The sequence below is a fragment of the Corapipo altera genome, unplaced genomic scaffold (genome assembly GCF_003945725.1).
Source record: "Corapipo altera isolate COAL_440 unplaced genomic scaffold, ASM394572v1 61411, whole genome shotgun sequence".
Lineage (NCBI taxonomy): Eukaryota > Metazoa > Chordata > Aves > Passeriformes > Pipridae > Corapipo > Corapipo altera.
The window spans coordinates 22,731,245-22,749,810 of NW_020884875.1; the positions used below are offsets into that span (position 1 = coordinate 22,731,245).

The window sequence follows — 18,566 nt, forward strand, 5'->3', positions numbered from 1 at the left end:
TCACTGTTTGCTTGAAGGCTCAGGCTTTGAAGTAACAGAAAAAGAAATATGCAACTGAAATTGACCAATTTACGTGACAAAACTTTATATATGAGTATATAACTTTATATATAAGTAAATAATTAGTCTTTAATGATGGAAAATACCAGTAACATTTTTCAAATGGTTGTATTCCCCTAATTGCAAACTAACTGTTATTTGGTGATTATTACCCTTATAATAAGGAGAGGTATAGATTATAGTTTGTAAAGTTGAGTTTGTTCCGTGTGTAAATATATAATATAAAGAATCAGTATTTTCTAGTATTTGAAATACATAGGTAAGTATAATTTTAACTTTACCTTTACAACATGTGTGATCTTCAATATTAATGATGTCTTTTTAATTTTTGGTATTTTTTATAGCAAATTATTTATGGTAGCTTCCAGCTAAACACTTTAAAAAAACAAAACAAAACAAAACAAAACCAGTGTAAGTTTATGTCTGGTTGTTTCTTAGTCAAAGAAGCAATAATAATTTGTTACTTTTCAAATGTTTTTTCTTATACTAGCATGTCATGAGACTACATTTAACAATGTCCTGTATACATGTCTTTTAAACAAAATGGAAAGGAGAAAATACAGTATTGTTATTTTTCTACAGTCTTTTATTTGAGCTGCACAATTGTGGGATAATATAGACACATACAAAGGACTGGGTACTCAGTGGCGCTTGTCATCAGAAAAGCTGTGTAGAGTTATAGCTTGTCTAACAGAGTCTGTGGAGTCATTGTTGCTAGTGGGATCACAGTATAGTAGCACTTGATCACCATAAAATGCAATTTTAGTTACACCTGGGTGTGTTTAACTATGACAATTTGGGACTCCACCTACAATGTTGTAGATGTGCCAGGATGCAGGCATGTGTTGTGTATAAAATAAGGAATAGTGGTTTGTGCAGCTTTTGAAATTACTTTAAAAAAGGAAAGAAATGCAGTGTACTTTAAGAAGATACTATAAGTTTTGAAAACTAATCCACATCCTGTTCTAGAGTGTTAAAAAAGACAGAAACAAAAAAAAAGCTGTTTTGAAGAATAGATTAATTTTCATTTTGTTTAGTTTAACATTCCATATATCTATTTTCAATGTAGAATAATCAAAAAGGACCACCATACTGATAATGTGGGTTTATAATGCAAAGAGCAACTCAACTTTAACTACTCTATTGTGGCACTATTCATGCTGCTGTAATAAAACTTAAGAACGTTTAGTGATTTTTTTTTTCCCTACAGTTATTCAAAATTACATTACCCTTACTGAAAACTGAATGGCTTTTAGTGGATTAATTAAACTATAGCTGGTTTGCCATCTGGGTGCTGCTTGTTTAGCTGCTTTCTCACAGAAAGATTCTTTACTGATTAAAGAATATTTTTTTGTTAGAAGACAGCTTCCAGACAATAATTTCTAAAATAGAAATGACATATGGAATATTAATTGTTATGAGGTTAAATTTTGGGTTATGAAGAGGAAACTTCTTGGACATTTCTTTCCAATATTCAGTTTATTTTCATTCATACACACACACACCCTCAATCCTCTCATTCTGTGTTGCAAAATGCTCAGGCTCTTAAAAAATAAAATCTGTTTATAAATGTACAAGGAAATAATTATATTTTACAGCAAGATCACCCATGACATTATGTTGGAGTCCAGGGTATAGGCTAAATGCAGAAAAGGAAAAAAAAGAGAAAGAGGGAATTAACTAAATCTGATTTTTATAGCTCAAGTGGTTTCATTAAATTAGAGTGCTGTGTGCTACTGTTCATTAATGAACTTGTGCCATATGCTTTAACTGTTCTGGTCAATAGCTGATAAAGAAAGGCTTGTGTTTAAAAAAAATGGATAAAAATATCTTTGTGATGGGCTTTTATCAAAGGACTTGCTTTGAATTCAGTAACTACTACTGAGGCAATATGGCTCGCAATTTGCGACCCAAAGGTAGTCATACATTATTGGAATACAGCCTACTGCGCTTCACATTACACAGATGTGAAGGCCTGATTATAGCTGCTTCATAATTAACAGTGATCCGATTTGTTTTGTGGCATAAATGGTGCATGTGTAGAACATTAGCCATGGCACTCTCATTCAAATTCAACTCAAGGGCTCAGCGGCAGGCGGGTCACGAGCTTCAGGGAGTAGAAGCACAAGCTCCTCCATATGTTCTTGCTGCATCTTACTATGGCTATGAGTGCAAGATAAGTTCCCTAAAGAACCTAATCGTGTTCTGTAATTACAGCGCGGCTTTCTGCTGGCTAGAAATGAGGGAGAAGCTAAAACACTCCCTCATCAGATAATTTGTAAATTACTTTACATGGCGGATGCCTAACTCAGTTGGTTTTCAACTGCTGAAATTATAAATAATTGTAACAGATGTGGCAATATGGCTGGCCTCCAATAAATGAGGCCCTTGATAATTTGGCCGACCCTTTGACAGGCCAATTTAATAAAATGTGAACAAAATCTTCTTGCTAATAATTTATCATCCCTTTTCCCAATAGAATAAATTTAATTACCCTAGCAGTTAACAAGGTCACACCCAGATGCCAAACTCGGCTACAGTTTTGATAATGCAATCAGGAATTGAGAGGTGATGACAGCGTTGTTGTTTTTTTCATTACCTGGCTTCACATAAACACAGGTGGCGTAGCTTTCTTGTCAGTTTTTAATAATTACAGGCTATTATGGAATGCATAGTTAGCAGATTGAAAACCACACTTTAGTGAATTTGTTTGAGTATGATTGAGGTTCTAATGTACGGAGATGATAATGCATAACAAGCCCATTCCCTAGTTTACACAATTAGTGCACAGGTTTGATTTTTACTTGTGATAATAGTGTAATAGTTCAACAGATAACAAAGCTGCATTTTTTGGAGCAGCCTCACCATCAGCTGAAGGTTTACATTTTTTGCTTTCTAGTACTGATTATGTAACTCAGAAAAATATGCTTTTTTTAAACTTACCTGGTAACTTACAGTGTGAATATGTGTGTGTATATATATACACACACATATCTTAAGATATCTTGACTGTCTGCATTTCAGAGTACTTGGTCAAGTAAAATCAAGTAGAATCTTGTGGTAACTAATTAATAAGCTCTTTAAACACGAAAATGCTGGAGAAGATGCTGTAAGAGTTCATAAGAAAAAAAAGAGAAGAAAAAGAAACTTATATAAAACTTAATAGAAACTTCTAAGAGCCATAGTTGTAAAGCATTGCTTCCAAGTGAATAAAGATATTTCAACCAGTCTTTAGTTGGGCTTCTGTAGTGTTATGTTCTGCTTATAATGTCTATTAATTGTAATGTATTAGAGTAAATAGTACTGATGTTCAGCAATACTTGTTGAATTTTTACTTGCTGTTCTCTGATCAGTTTAATGGGAAAAATGCCCAATTATGTTGTGTACTTGCTGCTAAAAAGTTGCCAGTCCAACAAATACATAAGGAAATGAGTGGCTGATTTAACAAAAAGGGTTTATGAAAACCAGCCTTGTCTTGTTACTTCCAGTGATGATTCTTCTGAATGTTTTTCCAGACTAAAAAAGTTTTTCTTATCTTATAATTGCATATTTTTCCCAATAATTTGGAGCACGAATTTTATACTATGAGGTCTGATTTCCCTAATGAATAAAATAAATCAGTCATACCTGGTTCGGGAAATCTTTCTGATGGTCTTCAGAAAGGAATTGCATCCTCTTTTCACCTCCCTTCTCTAGAAGATGATCAGTGTGTTCTTTTTCATATTAATTTCATATTAATTTTCATGTGAATTTTGGAGGATGCCAAATATAAATGTTATGAGGGTGCATGGATGGTGTAAACCCTTTTCTGGCTTTTAGTGTCTTTTGGCAGCTCATGGGGACACATGAGATCAAGGTCCAGGCTGGGTAAGTTGCTCTTCAAGAGTTTACTAGTGTCGCCCATCCTAGATGTATGTGCAGTGAATAGAGATAAGGCTGTGACAGTTGGGATTTCTGTGCTGCAGAAGGGAGTTTGCAAATGATGCTGTGGTGACCATTGCCTCTGACTTAGCTGCCCGGCTGTGTAATTCAGTAACAGAATAAGAAGAAACGTTATTTCTTATATATTCTTCTTGTATATAAACTGTCTCTGAACATTTTGTGCATCATGGCTTTACAAGGCATATGGCACCGGATTCTTGGAGTTTTGACTGGAAGAAAACTTGGGGGTATGGGTCGTGGTCTGGTTGGGTACCATAAGTCAAAAATACTGTACATTCTTAATTGTACATGTGTCCTCTAGTCTGAGCTGTAAGTACACATGAGGCTGTGTTGTTAGTTCTGAAGCTCTTAGATATCTGGTGTTTTGGTACCTGCTCTTTTGCTTGTTCAGGAAAGTCATGCATAATAGAAGTGTGATGGAGCACAGCTGTATTTTCTCCACATTGCATGTACTCTTTGTGATAGCTGACAGCGCTGGTATTTGATTGTTTTCCCTAAGAACAATGGATGGTTCCCCATGTGGTACAGCTTTGTGGCAAAGATGGTGCTTATGCTTCATCTTGATTAATGCATCCAGAAAACATCACCTCAGTCTCATTGTGTAAGTGTAAGAATAGTGAGGGATCTGCTTGGTAGAAATAAGTACTTACTTGATTGTATTTTTTGTTTAAAACATAAATAAGCCTCTGACATTTATTTGGACTGTATGTTTTGGATGTAAGTTAAGTTTCAATATCATAACAGACACATGATCTTTAATAAAATAGCATATTTTACAAACTGATTTTGCTCTTTGAAAGAAGAAACCATTACTCTGTTAGGCTAGACCTTGTAATATAGGTAGAGTCTAATCCAAGATCCATACACTTGAAAGAAAACTACACTTGGCATGTAGATGGATAGACTGTGAAGAGGGTCAACATAATGTTTACACTGAAATTAGAGTTCAGATGTAAAGCTAGAAAATGAAAAGCCAAGAAAAGGCCATGTCTCCTGAGAATCTGATGAAATTGCACTTCACAGAATCATAGAATGACCTGGGTTGGAAGGATACTTTAAAATCATCTAGTTCCACCCCCCTGCCGTGAACAGGGACACCTTCCACTAGACCATGTTGCTCAAAGCCCCATTCAGCCCGACCTCGAACATTTCAAAGGATGAGGCATCCACAGCTTCTCTGGGCAACCTGTTCCAGTGGCTCACCACCCTCATAGTGTAGAATTTCATCAAAATACCTAATCTAAATCTACCCTATTTCAGTTTGAAACCATTTCCCCTCGTCCTGTCACTACATCCTCTTGTAAAAATGTCCTTCTTTCTTCATGCATAAATCTTGGGAACTCTGGCTCATTCATAGAGTTGTATTTTATACAGCAGGAATTAAGGTTCTCTTGATAGCCAAATCTTTTCACTAAATAATTCGGGTTCAGTAATTTTTTTTCCCTCCTAAACAAAGATACCTGTAACAAAAAGGCTAGTAGTATAAAGTTAAATATACATGAATCTGAAACAAAAGACCAGAGAAATTTCATCCAACTCTGTGAAAGACTTCTTTTCATGTCTTAAAAATTAATGTTTAAAATTTTCTTGATATTTGAGTAAAAAAGTCTTCTAGGCTAAGAAATTTAGAAGAATATTTTTCAAGTATTAAAGGATATGTTAAATTTAACAGAAAATTATACCTACCTCTTCTTTAACTGGAGTTCAATGATAAGCAAAATGTCAGTTTTTAAATGGATCTCATCGGGTTACATCTGGGTTCTTAGAATTCCTGAAACTGAAGAAACTTCATAGGTACACTTAAAAAATTGAGCAAGTTTTGAGGATATTCTAGACCCAAATAATATAGCAAGATATGTTTAGGTAACAATGATACACTGAATATTTTGAAGGTAAAAGCATAGACATTTTTGAGGTGTAAGTTAAGATGTAAGACGCTATTTATTTGTTTTATTTTTCCAAGAAATATGTTGCATAGGCATGCACACAGAGACTGTCGTAAGGGGTTTACTAGAAATTGTACCTTTATGGTATTTTATTTCAAATAAGTATCACAGTATGGCAATTTCTAGAGTTCTCTTTTGGAAGAAGAAAAGAGTGGAAAAATAACCTCAGAACAAATTGGTTCTATTAAGGTCAATAGCAGAACTTACATGACATAGGGAGAAGGGTTTTGATGTATTTTATCACTCTTGAATGGAGTTATGTTTCAAAGTACTCTACATTTCACTTTTTAAAGAAGATATTAAAAAGTGTGGTACAGTAAGAAATTAGTCATTAGCTAAATTAGTGTTATTCTTATGGCTTTAAAGTCATGGGGTTCATGGTTAAAAGGTTGGACTCGATGATCTTAAAGGTCATTTTCAATGTAAACCATTTTATAAAGACTTAATAGTTGTTGACTTTTTAAAGTAACAGTAATATGAATTTAAATTATAACAGATTTGTTGATTCTTTTTTGAGTTACTAAGAAAATTATAAAGGTTATGTTACACATAGAAATCTTTTTTACATGCAACTGAGAAATTAGTAAGATGTATCTAGTTGGAAAGTGTATTCTTTCTTAAGAAGAAAGAATAAAGTTCAGGTGAAAAAAAACAATTCCAACTTAAGCATAACTATGTTTCACTTATCTACTGGCATATTTCTGTCTTTTAGGTTTTGTCGGATTCTTTTGCTTGTATATAGTGCTCAGGTTTTGGTCAAACGAACATGAAGTCCAGTTTTCTTTGACGCATTCTTTTGAATGCCTGGCTTGTCTACTTCTCGTTTTCCTGCTTTCCTTTTTTTTTGTTTTTCCTCTGCATAGAGTTTTAATAAACTAATGGTTATAAACAGGCCTTTTGCTGATCATTGGTGGAAATGACATCTATTTGCAACTACGTATGGCCTAAACTGCAAAATGAGGAACTGAATTTATTTAAGGAACAGTCGGCAAAACCATGGGCAACTTTTACTCTGTAACAAATTTCCTATGCTTCTTTGCTGTTTGAAGAGTTGCAGTTTTTCTAACACAAGTGTATGGTATTCTTAATTTGTGATTTATTTGTTGAAAATCTGAGTTTATAGTGGGCTTTATGAAAAGCTTCATATTCTGCACAGAAAGAAATAAAATGGCTATGCTGATTAGTCTGTTTCTATCAATACTATGCTTACTAATATTTTAATCAACTTTGGACCATCTCGTTTCTTGAGTGACATTAATCTGGAGATTTGCTTACTTAACCTTTTTCACACTGCCTTTTCTGATTTTTGTCAGTATACTTGACTTGATTTACTTATTTTACCATCTCAAACAGGGGGAGAATACCAGTATTTGAGATGGTAGGAACAAGTGGTAATTGTACCAAATCCTGTCTTCTCTGTTGAAGTGAGTATTCGTCTTAAGAATATGCTCAAACAGTTGCAAGGAAGTGACCTTGTCAGAACTTTGCTAATTAGGGAAAGTATGTATAAAATAAACTTTTAGTTAGTCTTGAGAAAGTTGTCTTCTGGAGCAAGTTTTGTTGATTAAAGACTGTACTGCTTCCTAGCTGCTTGTCATTGCTGTCAGAGCACCACTGGCAATAGAGTTTCATGAGTTTGCCCTCATCAATCCAATACAAGGTCAGCTGGGTCAGCTCAGGCCACTTGCATTGACTTTTTAAACTAACCTGCCCTTAAATTTATGCAATTGATTAGGGAGGCAGTTTCTATCATCCCTTCTTCCAGCAATAGTGTTGAGGTGCTAACCTCCAGCTGCCTGGATGCATTGACCATCTGGGAATTATATTATCTTTGTCTGGCACAGCTGTTTGAAGATTGTGTCCCCAGCCTTAAAGCACTGTGGAGGAGATTTGTGGTAAAGCATTTCGCTTTGTGATTTCCGTAGACTGACACAACAGGCATATTGTTGGGTTGTTGTAGCGGAGTGGGGTGTGATTGCACTCGGTTCATAAAAACTCCACTGGCAAGGAGACAGTCATCAAGCCATGGTAATTTGACCACTCTTGGTCATGTGTCTGCTATCAGACACCAGTGATATAACTTATAGTAGCTCATACCAGTGAAATGTGAGTTGTCGGAACAGGTTTTGTAACTAGGCCAAGTAGTTCAGTGTGCGGTAGTGTTGTATTATGGCAAGGAATTGCTATGCATGGATTGATAGCTGGGAAGGATCCTGGATTTCAGTGGTTTAGTGAAATGACATACCTGCCTTGAGTAACACTGTGATCTAGAATTACCATCTATTTTTCTGCAAGTCTTCAAGTTTGACCTCAATATTTGTGCCGAATTTAAGGACATAGCAGATACATGTTGTTGATTGACATTAAAAAGATATCTTTCTGGGGCAGTTTTTAACTAAGAATATATTTATTGTCAGAATATGCAGTTAAGGGTTTTTGGTTTTCTTCCCCCCCAGTGTTTGTTAGGCTGGTGATACCTACCAACTTGAAATTTCACCAGAAAATGTTTTACAAGAAACAACTCTAGGAGGTGAAATATTTTGTTAAGGAAACAAGTTTAGGAGGCAAAACATTTTGTCAAGAAATTTTGATGCACTGTGATGTACAAAATAGTAGAATAAGTTGCTGCAGAAGAAACAGCTGTATAAAACAATCATTTTTAAGAATGTAAATTTAGATGTGGAAAATGTGGTCATGGTTTGAAAATGTTTAGTTATTATTTTGAGGTCTGGTTTTGAGTATGGAATCATGAGCCATTTACAAAAGCAGAATTATTTACAGATTTTGCATGTTCATGTAATATTGTTAATGTTGTGTTTCTCTAGGCAGTTTTTTGTAAATGGTGCATTATGCTTCTAATTTTTTGTTATCAATATACCTAAAGTTATTGTTAAGTATTTCAACAGCCTATTTTAAGTGAGCTACAGTGCCCTATTACAGTGCAAAAATCTGAAATTGAGCTTTTACAGGAAAAATTGAAAAACTCGGGTTTTAACCTTGCATATCATAATTTGAGCACTACAGATATGCTGGAAAGCAACAATGTAAGGATGCAAAGAAAGCATGAAGTACAGTAGTTTTAATGCCTTGTGTCTAAGTCAGACTGGTGATGCCAAACATTTTTGCTCAAGGGTCTAGATAATAATTTTAATATCTGTTGATGCTGCTTATAATTCTGGAAGCTTGTTTAAATGGTTCTTGTGATATCTGCCAAAGACTTGTTAAAATAGCTGTTGGGAGTAGAAGGTTTTACCTTATTAAATACTGAATAAGGGATTCTTAATTAAATGAACTATTTGAAGGATAAATTCTTTGTAGGTTTGTTAAAATGAATATTTATCAGATATTTTGTGGTGTTTATCTGAATGACCATCTTTTTTCTGGAAGGAAAATGGGAGAAATATAAATGGTTATTATTATGGTTTTATAAATGAAAAATATTTTTTTCCAAATTCTTGATTTTTATAGTAGGATATAGTGGGGCTTTTTTAGGAAGAATGACAAAAATGTCCTTTGAAGGTTATATTTTTGACTTTGTATGGTGTTGGATCGCCTCTTTCATGGTGTCTCACTCTTAAATATAGGCATCAGTAACAGTAACAGCTATAAATTATAGTAAATGAAAGAGAACCATAAATAATTCTGTGGCTTAAACTGATCTATTAAATTAACTGAGGTCATGATGTTTTTCGTGTGTTCAGCCTCTTCCTTATCTATTTTTTTTATTGTGGTTGAATAGAATATGGGAAACTTGGAAGAGATTTCTTTAGTAAGGTTGCAAGTATGAACATGATTCTGAATGATATAAATAATTTACAGGAGTCAACCGTCATGTCCATTTTCAAGAGTCAATCATCATGTCCATTTCCCTGAAAAGCTTCTGGTTTACCCATATTTGGTATCTCATAACATTTTCTGTGAAAAATGTATGATGTTCTTTCTTAATATCCTGTACTGTATACTATATTTGGAAAAAGACATAATTTACAACATTTTTTCAGGAGCATGTGATGGCACTTCTGTTAAAATGTGTGTAAGAAAGAACAAAATGCTGTATAAGCAATGTAGAGTGAAGGACAGAAGGTGAGAAACAGCCCTACAAACACCAAGGTCAGGGAAGGAGGAGAGGGAGAAGTTGCTCCAAATGCTGGTATTTCCCTGCAGCCCATTGAGGGGATCACCATGGAGCAGATGTCCATACTAAAGCTTGTGGAGGAGCCCACAGTGAATGGGTATTCCATCATGGAAGCTGCAGCTTGTGGAGGGGAGTCCATACTGGAACAGGTTCCTCTTACACGAACTGTAAGTGGAAGACCCGCTTTGATAAGGTTTATCCTGAAGGACCCTAGCCTATGGAGAGGCCTTATGCTGGAGCAAGAAAAAGTAAGGAGGAAGGAATGGCCTCAGACGAAGTGTTATGGACTGACTGTAAACCTCTCTCTGCACTGCTCAGAAGGAAATAAAGAAGTTAGGAGTGATAGAATGAAGTTGAGGATGGGAAGCTGAGAGCTCCTCCTGGGAGGGGGATAAAGTGTTAATTTTTTTTCTTTATTTCTTACTACCCAAATCTATTTTAAGTGACAATAACTTAAACTGATTTTCTCCAGGGTGAGTCTGCCCATGATGGTGAATGGTAAACCCATAAGCTTTATTGCCCTATTTTCTCCTCCTGTCCTAGTGAGGAAGGAAATTGAGTGAGCAGTTGAGTGGATGTTTGACCATTTGCCAAGGTTGACCCACCACCAATGTCATTGTCTGTTTCCTCAGAGTAATGTAAATGAGACTACTGTGTTTGTCATGAACTGATCACTGTGTCAGAAAAAAAGTAATTACACTCCCTTGTGTAAAACTAGATACAAACTTTTAAAACCTATTGTGGAGAATCTGTGCCAGTTTGATATCTAGATCCTAGTATTTTTTTTTTATTTTTTATTTGTTTGGGGTTTTTTGGTGAGAGTGAGGGTAATGATGCTTTTTTAAAAAAAATTGTTGTTTGTTGGGGGTTTGCAGTAAAAGTATCCCAAAACTAGATGACAAAACCACCTTGGCAATATTTACATTCGTAATTTAAAATGTGTGATATTACTATTTTGTGAAATTTCATGATAGATTTTTTTTTTCCTCCTTTTTGGAAACTCATCCTGTTTAAAGTGAAAAGTATGTTCCATGGCATCTTGGAAAGGTATCATACTGGAAAATAATGGACAAAATAAAAAATGCCAGCTGCTAGTTAAGATATTATTTAAGGTTAAATCAATTTAATAAAATAGTAGAAGTGTTGACATATACAGTATTGAAGAAGAATTTATTCTGAATTCCTTTTGCTGTAAATCAGTTATTTTATAGTGAAAGTGGCAAAATGCAACAACAATAATCATAAATTAAGTTTTTGTTTGACTTTATGTATTTACATATTAACATTTTACCTTATTGGTATTAAGTGTGTGTTAGTATTTCTCTGTTCTTAACCAAAGTTATTCAGAAAATCTGAAAGTCTAATTTGATGAGGTCTTTCTTTCTTTGCCATAAGGACATATGACACAGAATGAAGAAAACTGCCCAGTTTAAGTGTTACTTTCACATACTCTTTCTCCAGATTGCTATATGAAGCTGTACATAATATAAACACATATTCTTGTCTCTAGTTAGTCACATTATAGTTAATGACCATATGGTCATTATGGTATAAGATCTACTGTCTGTTGTATTTATATTCCTCAAGCATATTGTTCCTTCAACTTCACAGTGTGTTAAACTATTTCAAAGGGAAAAAAATCCTTTCCCTCTTGTTTCTGGTTGTCCTATCAAGTGTAACCTTGGACCCTTATAGAGCAATTAGACCAGCCTCTATCCCCTCCTTTGTAATGAGGTTTCTTGCATTTCTGAGTCTATAACCCTTTAGTCTTCCCTAATGGGACATCATTATTCTGAAAGAAACAATGTAAATGTAAATGAATATTCTCATTAACGAGTCACAGAGAAACCTTTAGTGGTAGCGCTGTGGTAATTCTGCTTGTTATTTCTCTGGTATTCCATGCAGATTTTTTTTTTATAATTCATTATTAGTATTCAAAATTACTTCTTCTTTAATTCTGCACGTCTTTCATAATCCGGTGTTCCAACTAGTTCAACCATGTCCTTGTTTTATTCTCCAGGAACCACCTGTGAAACGTTCAAGGTCTCTGTCCCCAAAGAGCTCTTTTAGAGAGTCAGAGGAGCTAAGGAAGCTTAAAATAGCTGAAAGGAAGATTGAAAACTTAGAGAAGACACTACAGCTAAAGGTGAATGTTAAAAAAATCCAACCCAAAACCTGCTAGCTATAAGCTTGCATAGTGAGATACTCCAAAATAAATAGGCATTTTAAAAATTAAAAATACACATACTGTTATGGACTCTGTATTAGCATAAGGGAGCACTCCATTAGTTTACATTTTTATTTTACTGTGTGAGTAATCCTGCAGTCCTATAGAAGCTTAATTGACCTGTCATCAATAACACCTACTTGTTAAATACATTTTCAAAGTTTGTGTCTGAGAATATATATTCTGAGAAATTCTTGTGTTCATATAGAAGTAAAGTAAATCAGAAAGTACAAAATTTTTTTTCTTTTTAGTGAAGCCAGTATTTTAAAATGTTGAAGTCAATTACTTGAAACAGATTTACCCCTGGAAATATTAGATGTTATGGCTCAGAAGTTGATGTTCTAACAACTGCTGTTAAAAAACCCCAGTAAACAATCCTCCTCCCTCCACCCCTTGGTAGAATATCTTAATTGAGCATGTATTACAATTTCTCCCTGTTTCATAGATTTTTGTAGGAGTTTTTTTGTTGGTTTGATTTTTTGCTTCAGAAATACAGTACCTTTTGAACAAACTATTGGGTTCAAATTGCACCTCAGAACACAAAACTCAAACCCTAAGTCATATTTTCTTAAACATTTAAAATTCATTCTCTCCTCCCTCCCTCCTTCTCCTCCCTTCCTTTTTTTGTTGCTTATGTTTGTTCAGAGTTACAGAATTTGAAAGGTGTTTTCAGTAGCCTAAAGCAGAACTGTTTATATTGAACATGCTGTGATAAATGTCAGGTAAGTGAAAAAAATTGATAGCTCTACCAACCATAGTCCTTAAGCTCCTGCCTCATGCAAAAAGACACCCATGTGATAAGTCAGTTTTAGAAAAACTGTAAGTGGGAATTATATTTTAGCACAAATGCCACAGTTCTTCTCCCCGTATACTTGAGAGAGTTCAGTGCAGTGTCCTAACACATGGAGAATATCTGAAAGATTATTATAATAATACAGGAAAGATTATTTAGACTACAGATTCAGTCTTACAGGTTGTCTTGTTTCTGGGAGTCAGAAAATTAATTTTGGTTCATTTTTCCTCTCTGTTAAGAAATCTAAGGCATGTCCCACCAGCTAAATCTCAGGCTGAGAACTGGCCTTTGGGAGGCTTTCTTTTTGTTAATCTTACTTGGCCTGCCAGATGCTGATGCTACAGATTATTCTGACATGTGGACTACAGCTGTTCACCCTTAGAAGCAAAGCTCACACAGCAGTGTGTATGGTTGTTACCTTAAATGATAGAGAGCTCCACTCTCTGTGTTTTCTTCTGGAAAAAAGAGTGAAGGGAAACACTGATTTTCTCAGTTGATACAGAAGAGAAAGAACTCTCTCTGCATAACCTCATATCGTAATTTGTACGATTCACCATCCTACCTTATCTTCTATTTCATCTTAAAATATAATTTAGGAATCTATGCAGGTTTATTATGTTGCAAGTGTGGGATCTCTATCACAGCTCTTAAACCGTGATGTCATGAAGGGCTAAGTCTTATATCTCCCTTTGAAACTGAACACATGAACTCTTTGCATTTGCTCTTGAAAATCTTCTTGTCTTCTTTTGGAGAATGCTTTAATTGTTTGAAAAGAAGCTGTAGAGGCTCAGGTCAGCATACTAAACTGTTATAGCACTACATTCAGAATTCAATGAGGCTACTGCCAGCATGGCAGTGAACTAAGCTGTCATAACATTAACGTCAGAATATTTCTATTGGTGTTTTGTGATTTCTTGATGTTAACCTTCTCTTAGGCATTTTTTCCGGCTAAGAATAATGCATATGAGCAAAATTTTCAAAACTGGCACTTGCATTATTGCCTCCTCAGACAGGGTGTTGACTATATGATTACTTGGAATATTCTTGTTCAGAAAAATCCTTGCTGTACCGATAAACACACTGATGATGCATATCTGGAAGATGAAATTGTGACCTTATCCATTAGTCTTTCTGAAAAACTGGTAAAAATTAAAAAAAAAAAAAAAAAAAAAAAAAAAAGAGAGAGCGCTCTATTTATGGGGTTTTCAGGAACAGGAATGCCTCAGTCAGTATTGCAAAGGAGCAGAAAAGGACAAGATCCTATTCACAGGATTTTCCAGTTCTCCTCAGCTGACTCATTTCTGACCAAGAAAAGTTAACTATTACTATCTTTGTTGCTTTTATAAGCGGGATGATCATGTAAATTCAGAGTGTCCACAGTTTTTATACAGAATTGCCTTTGTGTCTGGACATACTAAAAAGTAACAGAGCATGCCCGATTGTGCAGTTGTTTACAGAAGAGAATGTCAAAATAAATAAGAGTACTTACTGGGTTTTAAATAATAAATTATCAAGCTGCCACTTAGAATGATCCAAAGCATAACTACATCAATCTACTTTTAGTCTTTCAGAAGTAGGTAAGAGTTTTGTTGTCAAGAGTAGGTATTTGATATGAGCTAAGAATATGTTATCTTCTCCTGTATTATGTTTTTAGAACTGTGAGCGCTGGCGTAGCCCAGAGTAGATAATCCTGGCTGTACCAGAAAGCTCTCAAAAGCAAGCAGAGCTCTTCCCTTTGAGTTTTCTCATCCTATTTAAGTTCTAAAATTTTTTGAGATAATTAAAACTGGGATGTGTAGATCTCTCTTTAGGCCCACCTTAATATTTGTTTATGTGAGCAAGACCACACTCACGTTTAGCTCAGATTTCCCGTGTAGTCCTATTTTTTGTATGGTGCTCAGATGCTGAAAATAGATTGTTATTAGTATTGTGGCTTGTTCACATAACTGTTTGTGGAAGAAACTATTTTTGTAATGATTGGGTATGTCACTTCATGTAAGCCTAAGAATAGTAGTCAAATAACTGAATCAGCATAATTTTTAAAATTTCGTTTCTACTATAACAAAAGTTGTTACAGGTCAATTTCAACAACGTTTTGAATTAACTGCTAATCTTTTGGCTTGTCTAAACTGCATGCCAGAAAAGAATGGCTTTTTTTTTCACAGGCAATTGGATTTTTCCTCCTGCAGATTGGACTTTCTCTTGTTGTCTTTCGTTATTGCTTAGGAAGTACTGTAGAATGACAGTGAAGAGCTGGAGATTAGTCTGGAGGTCCAGCACTGAAAGAAATGGTTGTTCTGTCCATTTCTGTAAATATATAGAAAACTGTGTATAAGACAGTTTATTTATTAAATATGGCATAATTCAATCAGAGAGAGACATATCTAACAAATTGTGGAAATTTCAGTGTGTATTTAAAATCCTGAAGTGCTTAATTCAATAAAGACAGTGATTAAGCAGTTAATTGTCTAATTTCTATTTCTGCAAGAGCAGAGCAAGTGATAAAGGAAGGGAATAATTGTAACAAAACGGATAATAGAACAGGTAAGCAATAATGAAAAATGTAGATTTATAAATGGGAAAGGCCAAATTCTACAGCTGGTTGCACCTCTGAAAGGGCATTGACACTAATAAGCTTCTTAGAATTTATGCTGAAGACATTATTTTTCAGTACCTTGCCAGACTTGATCAGTTTTTACTAGCAATGTCAAACAATGTCGGAACAATTGTTTCATGAACTTCTCTTGAAAATACAACATCTGTAATTGGATTCTTATGAAAATTTCCTGTTACAATGTGAAACACAGCATGGTAGTAGTCTTTGTGTCCTTAGTCTGAGTTATATCTTGCTATTTGTGTGATTGGTTTTAATATCATGGTAGTATTTACATGAGCCACTTAAAAAAAATCAAAAGTACTTTTTAAGCAATTCTAAATTTATAAATGTGTCTGGTTTACAGGTTGTTTCAGGAAAAAAGCCTACTACCACCACTTTGAGAAAGTGTTTAATGGTCATATCACTTTGGACATGCTTCTGTTCCTAAATCTTTTTGTGTTGCCTGGGTCATTTCCAAAAAACTTCTGGAATTTTGTATGTAGTAACATTTGAAATTCTAGCTGGTAACTTTCAAGTTTGTGCATTGTGAAAGCAGAGCTACATTTTAGAAGCCAAGCGTAGACTAGCTACTTTGTAGTTAGCAGTACTCTAGAAACCCTTACCATTTTTTTGTAGTGGGACTTTATTGCTTGCGACTCTGGCTATTGGTGTATCTTATTTATTGGCTAGTACTGAAAAGCCCTCCTTGCATGTAAGCAGTAAATACTTGCAGATAAAGTATTGTGATTTACTTAGTTATGTAGTTGCTCTACAAGCAGAGCTCCTGTTGAAGTGGAAATGAATCTCTGAGTGCAGATTTTGCTACAGGATAATGTCTGGTGAATTCTTTATTGCTATATGCCAGAGTTTGACTTGTTTGATACGGTGAAACACTTCTTCTTGGTATTCTTTTTTTTTTTTTTTCACAGCACTGTACTGTCATTTGGGAAAATCTTTTAAACTTAGATGATGTTATCCTGTAATATAAATCGAGGTGTATTGTTCTGTACATTTTTTGTATGGTTTTGATTATACAAAAGCTATTGTAAAAATTTGTTTTATTTCTTGTTTGCTGCATTACTAGAAGACAAAGTCTGGAAGTTGTAGGTTTATATACATATATAAACAATACATGAAAAAATACTGAAACCTTTAAATTTAGGGGTTCCAGTATTTTCCTTGAAAATGCAAAAGTCAGTTTTCCATTGGGGAAAAAAAAAGGTAGTTTGAAAAAAAGATGGTGCCAGCAATCCTTTTTCAGTCTATATATTTTCAGATGTATTAGGCCAATGTATTCACAATGTGAAAGCTGACATTTTGGTAGTAAATTTTTTAATTTTCTCAGCAGAATGAAAAAAAATATTTAATTTTGCCAAATTAGCAAAATTTTCCAAAGTAGTAATAAGAAAATTTTGGTCTCAAAGACTGTAATTCCTGATCATTCTATTTAGATTTCTGATTTGCTTAATAGTTGCTAAAAGAGAACTTCTGTTTCATGTGGTCTGTGTGACAGTCTCTTACATTTTGACTAACTCTAATTCAATTTTTCTGGTTTCATACAGACTCGAGAAACTGATGAGCTAAGAGCAGCCTATGAAAAACACAAAGAAAGGCTGCAGATGTTACAGACCAACTACAGAGCACTAAAAGAACAATTAAAGCAGTGGGAAGAGGGTGATACCGGGTAAGTTACATAGCTCATTAAAAGCATTTCTCTTACACAAGAAATCTGAACAGAAGTTTTATATAAGTATTGAAAATAGAATTTGATTTGAAGGAAGAAGGTGCTATGACTATGATCAAGAGTTTATCCCTTGTTAAAGCAGAATACATGGCTTATCCCTGTATGAGAAGAATTGCAGTTGAAACCAAGAGAAAATGTATCGAGCTGACACCTTGACTTATTTTATTTAGGATCTCGTGGTGAGCCTGAGTACTGGACAAAGGTCTGCTAGGATTGCTTCCTTATGTTTGTATAATTCCCCAGTCAATTATTTGCTGACTGTGTCTGTTTTTTAGTTTTCTTTAATACAACAATTGCTGATAATGTTTCAAATGGTTTTAAAATATAGTTTTATTCATTAAAAATATAGAAATAACAGCCTCTCTAACATTTAGTGTTTCAAATATTAACTGAATCCGATCCTGAAATCTCATTCCTAATAGCGAAAAAAAATAATATGTGCATGAAAGCAGGCTGGTTTTATATGTTAAATTAGTTAAAAATCAATTATTCCTGATAATTTTACAAAAAAAATTACAGTAAAGATCTTTATTAATGGAAAGAGGAATGACTCTACTACATAAAAATTTATATGATGAACATTCTACATATAATTCTCCCTTAAATTCTATACAGAACAGTGGAAATTTTATGCAAAACTTCCTTTCTTTTACATTTTTTTTTTTTTTAAAGTCCTTAGCAGACAGTTAGAATTTTTGGTAAAATAATGCATTTGAAGTTATGAAAACATTTCACTTCAATTATGAGACACTCCTGTCTTTTGGGACCTGGTTCAAGGAAGTAATTTCCTTGTAGCTTTAGCAGGACTTCAGCATGCACCTACAGCTCACCAAACACATATGCATTTTACTTAAAAATAATTCTTTTTGCAATTAGAACAATACTGACTAATCTTGACACAAACTCTGTAATGCTCTCTGAACAAAAAGAGAGTCACAGAAAATGCTGCAAAACTGGTAGCTGGTCAGAGCCCTACCGATAAACTGTCCCTCATATATAAGTAATGCTCTGGCCTATATGAGTAGATTTGCATTGCTTTGAAATACTGTGGCATTTACTTAAGAACAGTTTCTCTTTTAAAAAGACAAAAAAGTGTGGATGAAAATAATGGTAAAGTACAAAA

At 34.4% G+C, this 18,566-nt stretch overlaps 1 protein-coding gene across 19 annotated transcripts in view; it reads left to right on the top strand.

Annotated features, from left to right (window-relative positions):
* CNTLN (centlein) overlaps window positions 1–18,566 on the top strand; it is a 265,942-nt gene that overhangs the window by 145,565 nt on the left and 101,811 nt on the right. For all 19 annotated transcript variants that reach the window (XM_027634384.1, XM_027634388.1, XM_027634379.1 and 16 more), the window contains 2 exons: window positions 12,104–12,229; window positions 17,262–17,383. In XM_027634384.1, the coding sequence (XP_027490185.1) occupies window positions 12,104–12,229; window positions 17,262–17,383 (248 nt within the window). The remainder of the gene's footprint in view (window positions 1–12,103; window positions 12,230–17,261; window positions 17,384–18,566) is intronic.